This window comes from Rhincodon typus, unplaced genomic scaffold (assembly GCF_021869965.1).
Source record: "Rhincodon typus isolate 14 unplaced genomic scaffold, sRhiTyp1.1 hic_rhity00001965, whole genome shotgun sequence".
In the NCBI taxonomy this organism is placed as follows: Eukaryota; Metazoa; Chordata; class Chondrichthyes; order Orectolobiformes; family Rhincodontidae; genus Rhincodon; species Rhincodon typus.
The window spans coordinates 1-7,728 of NW_025967603.1; the positions used below are offsets into that span (position 1 = coordinate 1).

The 7,728-nt window shown below is 39.7% G+C and overlaps 1 protein-coding gene across 1 annotated transcript in view; it reads right to left on the reverse strand.

Annotated features, from left to right (window-relative positions):
* Positions 1 to 1,245: 1,245 nt before the first annotated feature.
* mpi (mannose phosphate isomerase) overlaps positions 1,246 to 7,728 on the reverse strand; it is a 7,100-nt gene continuing 617 nt past the window's right edge. The window contains exons 2-6 of the mRNA XM_048592876.1: positions 7,077 to 7,204; positions 5,823 to 6,023; positions 4,416 to 4,557; positions 2,888 to 3,067; positions 1,246 to 1,470 (exon numbers count right to left, since the gene is read on the reverse strand). Of these exons, the coding sequence (XP_048448833.1) occupies positions 1,286 to 1,470; positions 2,888 to 3,067; positions 4,416 to 4,557; positions 5,823 to 6,023; positions 7,077 to 7,204 (836 nt within the window). The 3' untranslated portion in view covers positions 1,246 to 1,285. The remainder of the gene's footprint in view (positions 1,471 to 2,887; positions 3,068 to 4,415; positions 4,558 to 5,822; positions 6,024 to 7,076; positions 7,205 to 7,728) is intronic.

Here is a 7,728-nt window from a genome sequence, read left to right on the forward strand (position 1 = left end):
AGAGGCTGGGAATTCGGTGGCAATTCACCCACCTTGACTCCCCAAAGCCATCTACCATCTACAAGGCACAAGATCAGGATTGTGATGGATACTCACCACTTGCTTGGATGAATGCAGCTCCAGCAACACTCAAGAATTTCAATGCTATACACAACTATAGTTCAACAGCTATGAGTGACTGGTTCCCATACATCAACTTCAACATTCACACCCTCCATTACTGACTCAGTGGCAGCAGTGTGTAATATTTGCAAGATTCTTTGCAGAAACCATAGCAACACTCCTTTGACATCACCTTCCAGACCTGCAACCTGAAAGGACAAGGGCAAGTGATGCATGGGAACACCACCATTTACAAGTTCCTCTACAAATCACAAAAGATCCTCACATCAAACTATATCACTGTTGCTTCACTACCGCTTGGTCAAAAATGCTGAATTCCATCCCTAACAGTACTGCAGGTGTATCCAATCCACATAAATTGTGTAGTTCAAGGAGGTAATTCACCCACATCTTCTTAATGACAAGTAGGAATGGACAGTAAATGAGGTTGTTGACTTGCCCACCAAGCTGGCTCGTTTTTGTTCAGACGTTTCATTACCATGCTAGGTGACATCAGTGGAGCCTCCAATGAAGCGATATTATTCTACTCCGCTTGGAATTTATGCTGTACGGTCCGTTATGGTGAGTACTGGCATTTCCGGTTTTAATCTGTATGAGTTTATATATGAGGTCCAATTCTACATGTTTGTTGATTGAAGTATGGGTGGACAACCATGCCTCTAGGAATTCCCACGCATGTCTATGTTTGGCTTGGGCTACTATGGTTACTTTGTCCCAGTCAGACGGGAAGGAAACTAGCCATCAGAATATACGAACAACAGTTAGTAGCAAAACAGCATGATGAACTCTCCTTAACATCTGTACATTCAGACAATGAAGGCCATCACTTTAACTGGGACAAAGTAACCATAGTAGCCCAAGCCAAACAGCCACTTCGAAATTCTGAAGAAGGGTCCAGACCCGAAACGTCAGCTTTCCTGCTCCTCTGATGCTGCCTGGCCTGCTGGGTTCATCCAGCTCCACACCTTGTTACCTCAAGATTCTCCAGCATCGGCAGTTTCTACTATCTCCCAATTATGACAATTATGTTTTTCTCAAAATGAGGGGGTAGAATTTGATCCCTATAATACAACAATGCAAACACTGAGCAACCAAATCATTAAAATTTATTGAGTTAATGTTGCAACTTATCATTCATGTCTTGCTATTTTATAAAGAAATCTCAAGTCTTACCTCCATATAGATAAGCGTGGGGTTCATTAGCTCCCAGAAACATGGCTTCTCCAGGTTGCAGTTTCACCAGGTTTAGGAAGTAGATGACAAAACACCCAACGTCCCCTGGAAACTGGGAGTGCAACCGTAGCAAGAGCTCGCCATTACTTCCTGTAGTGTCCTTTCCTGCAGTATCTACAGAACATGTCACTGTTAATTTTGAATTGTGGCATGCACTGCATAATTAGAATGGCAAACACTAAAATCCACAAACATAAAAATGTCACAAACTCAAAGCACAAAAAGCAGAGGTTTTTTTTGCAGTTGGCTTACTTTATCAGCCTCATTGAAGGGCATGCCTGAAATAGTGACCAGTCTTTCTTTGCAAAGCCAACTCACTATTATGCAATTACAGCATTTCTCTAAATAAGTTTATTTTCAGCATCTGCAGCTTTATGCAGAATTGCAACCACACAGAAGTTGAGATAGCTCTTCAAAGATCAGAGAAGTTTAAAGGAACTTTAAGAGATAGGTTCAAAATCAGAGGGCTTTGAGAAGACAGAGAAACAGTTTCTATCAGATGAGTGTCAGTAGCAACAGCACACAAATTTAAGATAATTAAAGTCCCAGATGGGCGATGTAGAGAATTTTTCTTAATGCAGCAAATCATTGCAAATTGCAATGCACTCTGAAATGATAATTCAATATCAACTTGAAAAAAGAATTTTATAAGTATTGGAAAAGACCAAATATTGCAGGGATATGAAGAAAAATGATAGCGTAGAATTTAGTTGTTTAAATTATAGGTCATAGCCACTAAATGGCAGCTTGGTTCACTTGGTAACACTTTCAGTTCAAATGTTCAAGCCACATTCCAAAACTAAGCACAGTTGCAATGAAATACAGACAGCACTGTCACTGTCTTGTGGGTAAGAGATCTAGACACTGGTAATCCTGTGGATGAAGATCACATAGCACCACTTCAAGGGAAGGAAGTTTTCATGGTGTCGTAGGTAATATCACTGTCTCACCAATACCAACCCAGTAATTCATCTTATTAATGTTTATGGAATCTTGCCATGAGGGATTCTAGAAGGCAGGCAGTCCACTTAGGACTGAGATGAGGAATTTCTTTACTCGGAGGGTTATGAATCTTTGAAATTTTCTATGCTACAGGGCTGTGGAGATTTAGTTGTTGAGAATATTCATGACCAAGGGTGAGATATTTCTACATAGTAAAAACACAAAGGGATGCAGGGATAGTGATGGAAAGTGACGTTGAAAATCAGCTACAATTTCATTGAATGGTGCAGCAGGCCCAGTGTGCTGAATGGCCTCCTCCTACTAATATTTTAATATATTAAGTGCAGTAAAATGGCTATCACATTACTTGCCAACCAACAACTGCATTTCAAGTAATTGCCTGAAGTCATTTCTGACAGACGGGACTTGGTAGGAAAATGCAAATATTTGTTTAAGAGTCCCGTATGTCAACAAGCTCACACAAAACTGTTTAAGAAATATTGCACTATGAACATTATCTCAGTGACTGCAAGTTAATTTATATTTGACTTTAACTCTTTTCTTCAGTCAGATCATTAACGCAACAAACCTTCTTGCAACACCCTCTTCACCAACATGTTCAGTTGATCAATAAAAGTTTTCTTTTCACAGTTCATCATTCGAGTAAAGCATTTCTTCAAAGCCTCAGATACCTGACGTGGGTCACCAACGCTATTTTCAAGCGCTTCTGCAGCTTCATTGCCAATCACTGCATGGAATTCTGGGACATCTGAAACAAAGCAAAAGTGTCTCAAGACATCAAGAGGGTACCAGTGCAGATCAGACATTTGTTCAGTTTCCATCTCAAAGAGGAAGGCTAGATAATGCTTTGGGTACAACACTTCAAAAGGATTAAGAAAGTAGAGACAGGGAAGAGCAACCAAAATTCCTGTTTGTAATACCAATAACGTTTGAAATGCATACGGCAACTCTTAAGTGAGGAGAGGGGCAGATCTAAGTGAAAGAGCACACATTGTTGAATATCCATATCTGAACTTTTAGAATAGCCATTTACACAAGGAATTGGAGGGTGCTGTTTTAATGAGGGGTCATGATCCCATACAAGTTACTCCCATTAGGAAAAGAGACAAAAAGGACAATGCAGGTACAGTCTCAAAAATCCAGCTACCCAAAACTGGTGTTACCTCAAACATTATTTATATTTTTTTTCCTCAGCTCAAATAGTTTGTGATGTAGGAAATGGGGACAAATAGGAAAGCATCATTAAATCCAATACATTTGAAGTGAATTAATGACAGCAGCAATCTGGCAATTAAGATAAACTGCTTTGCAATCACAGCAACTGATTTTCACGTGTTCCCTGTTCACTGGCTTAAGGTTTTCCAATTTTAATTAACATGGTCCAAACCTCTTGCTAAGAAACACAAGTTCCAAAATCTATCATGCTTTCAGACTGAGGCGGAGTAAGATTTGAGAGTCTACCTATATCAGAAGATAAAAAACTAGGGGCCTTAAACAATTTTTTTTTTTTTTAAAAGTTGGATTTAATCATGGACAAACCAATGAGTTTGGAAAACATTTGTGCTAATGTTATAAACAGATATCCCAGCTGTAAGGGTACAATTTGATAATAGAAAGAATCTATGTTTATCCAGGACTTCATAACATCCTCAATTCATCAAAGTTATTTACAGCTCAAGGATGAACACCCAGCATCTACGGAGGTAAATTCAGCAACCAACTTGCATTAGTAATGTCTGACAAATAGCATAACATTTTGTCAAACAGTGACAGGATATTTCATGTCCACCAGAATAGGCAAATCATTGGTACAGCAACAATGCAGCCTTCTGTATTACTACACCAATATATTAGCCCAGATGTCCTCAAGACTTTTGTGAACCCTGAAGTACAACTTTTGGTCTTGAAAGTAACAGTACTACTAAATCAGACTACTGATAACAGCTTGTGTGAAGACTGCACATTGCCCATGAGATTCCATGGCATAACAACAAGGTGGTGTGTTTAGAATATGGGAAAAGGACAATGTTTAATCCAGAGGTCTATGATTAAGATTCCCTAGTGTTCTTACCAATACATGTCAGAAATCCTCTTACTTTTCAGATATCCAATAATTTCCTCCACTGGTCTAAATCCACACAGCCCTTCAAAATGAGTCAGTGCAATGGCCATTTCTGGTTTGTGATTTTTATCCGGATAGCGATCCGGAAACTGAGTGTGCAGTTGTACAGCTAGTTCCTGAAAAAGGCACAAGCTTTGTTAAACTATGATTAATGCAGCACTGAATGATCTAGGAAGAGACAGTATAAAACTCCTAATAATTCAGTATAGAGTGCTGATTCCTGTAGAAACATGTTATGTATATATTTTTAAAATGTTTAAGCTTTGAGACACGGATGATGTCCCTCCAAATGTAGCAAAATCTGAGGATCAATCTCTCTGACTAAACAGTTGGAATCACAAATTTACCCCACTCTGCCCCAATAATGTAGGAGGTGGTCTGCTTCAATACTTCTAGCAAAATCCTTACTAAATTGTTAGTAACATATTCATAACTATAAAACAAAAGTAGATTTTATTTATATAATCTTCCACTGCCTTAACTTCAATTTTCAACTTAGAAGAGTCTATCTTGAAGTGCCCATGTTAATGAAAATCAGCTATACTTGGCAGTTTGCAGCAGTTAAATTAAGGATAGTTGCGTCTGGCAGAAAGCTAAATACAATTGATCAATCATCCTTAGCTGGAATTAAAAGTACCAGAGATAATAGAAGAGCACATCAACACTCTACATAAATCAACCACATTTCAAACAAAAAGGTCTAAAAATGGAAACATTTGGTTCATATTTGGAAACACTAAATTCTATGCTCGATCATTGTGAACTACAGTTCAATGCATTCTCTTTCATTCTAAACCACTGATTTCGGCAAAGTGACAAAGTAAGCAGCTTGCCATTCCACAGAAATGATTTTCTCTAAATTTGTGTTTAGTGTCCCCCAAAAAAAGGCATCAAAATAACCACAGTTGGATCCAACTGTCAATGTTATCCAAGACCAAACTGGAACCCATGACAAAATACCAGAATTCATTAGGTTTTGTTAAGACTAGTGCAGAACAAACATCCGGTTCTGACAGTTCAGTATTTTCTGACCAGAAGAATGTGTTTCTTCACATTGCTAGATCCCAACAGAATAATTATTCTGAAACAAAAGAACTCGTTTCTTATAGACAACTGTTCCCACCTTTAAAAGTCAGGTGGGGCAGCAAATGCATCAACACTTGGGGATGCAAATCACTGCTGATAGTATGTTTTGTCATTAACTCAATAACCTTTGAAAATGACATATGTGGCAAACTAAGTATTCCTCTCAAATTCTGAACAAACTTGTTCTTTTAAGATTCCGGATGTATAAAAATTAATTCCAAGATCAAAGTGCTAAATTTACGTAACATGATACTTGCCCAGTTGACTGGAAACAGTTAACCACTTCTTCACTTACTTTGGTTGGATGAGCTTGAATAGATAACGAAATGTTGACCGAAAGCACCTTGAACAGAAAGGGAAGCTGCCCTTGGAAAATATCTTTCACCTTTGATCCCAAACAGTCAGGATGCTTGGCAATCCATTCCCCAAGAGTCTTCTGGGGAATTCTGTTGTCACAGATAATGGCATCCCCTTTGGGATGAGCTCCCATCCATAACTAATAGAAAATCACAACAATTTTTGTTTAAAAATCACTTTTCAGCTAATCATTCCTGCATTTTCCTTAATTATTTTACACATTTTAGTCCTCTCGTGCTATAAGTGTTATTCATTAACAAGGTAACACCACAAAATTTGCAATATGTTAGGAATAATTTCATGTTGGCAAATTTATTTTATAAATGCTACCATTTGAAACTAACAACATTCCTTTATTTCCAAATGAACTGTAGGAGGCCCAGTGTTGGCCAAAGCAAAGAAGTAGGATTTACCACACAACAGATTTGTTTGCTTCTCATATCTTAATCATTCAGAACAGAGTGCTGAACTGATATCTAAGTAGGAGGAATAATTCTTTTCTGTACCAGTCAATGAGTGAGTTAGCACATTGAGCAAACCTCTGGGATTATTGAAGTAAGTTTTATATTGGTATTTGCTGGGTTGGGAATTGTTGGCCCGAGTACAGGCTGAATTAAATTGTACACCAACATTAGATAAATATGGATTAGTAAGGCCAAATCATCTGCACATATCTTCTTGAAGAGAGCTGTTTAACATCCCATCAAAAAATGGCAATGCAGCTTGTGTCACATGGCATAAAAGTGCCATAGATTATGTGTTCAAATCTTTGAAATTGACAGCCGAAATGTATTTTGCTGAGTCATGTTGATTTGAACATTCCTTAACTACCTACTTAATTATTCTTAAGAAGGAGCTCCAAGCACACCATCACAGATTGGCATCATGTGAATGACCCACATTATCTAGCATCAGATCTGCCCAACTTTCAAGCACAACTGCTGACAGGTAAAATCTGAACCTTCCAAAGTATAATCTCTGGGTAACCAGCTCAGAGCAGCACTGGTGGAGGCCAGAGAGGTATCAGCATTATAATGCACAGCTGCCATGGAAGCAGGGAAATAAAGCTCACTCACTCCCAAGAAAATGAGTTACTGACACCACAGGCTCTTTGAAAGTTGACCTCCATGTGCCCCAATGTAAAACAACAACCTTGGATTTTGTTTGTACAATGTGAAGGGAACTAAAGTACCTCAGCATAGGGTTTCTCTTGCTCAATGGATATGGAGGGATCATCACTTAAAGCGAGTTTTGCCACCTCACTCTCCAGGCCGACCTTCCCCCAGGCATAATGCTGCACAACACACTTCAGCGGGAACACTGGAGAAAGAAGAGATTGAAGATCACTATTGGTCTGCAAATAACAGAGGGGAAGTGGAAGAGATGGGGGGGTGGAGGTGGTGGAATAGGGATTGGGGGGGTGGAATAGGCATGGGGGAAAGGGGGAGCAGTCGTTCGTGGGGACAATTGGGGTTTGGGCTGCGGATGGAGAACAAAGAGAGTGCTGTTTGAACCTCACTGCTTCTGACTCAGTGGGACATAATTCTAACAAGCGCCACATCCAAAGCTACAACACCAGGCGGCAGTGAGGCCGCTGTCCCTGAAGCCCCGCACTCGGCCCTTACTGTGACCTTTAAACCGACACAACTGTCCACCTTCACTGAGCCCCGAATCACACACTCCGGCCTACGGGCTCCCTGGACGCCCTATGTGGCCATCACTTAGTGCCGCCAGACCCCTGATGTTAACCGGATTTAAAATTGCGCTGGGATAACAAGGTGTAGAGCTGGATGAACACAGCAGGCCAAGCAGCATCAGAGGAGCAGGAAAGCTGACGTTTCGGG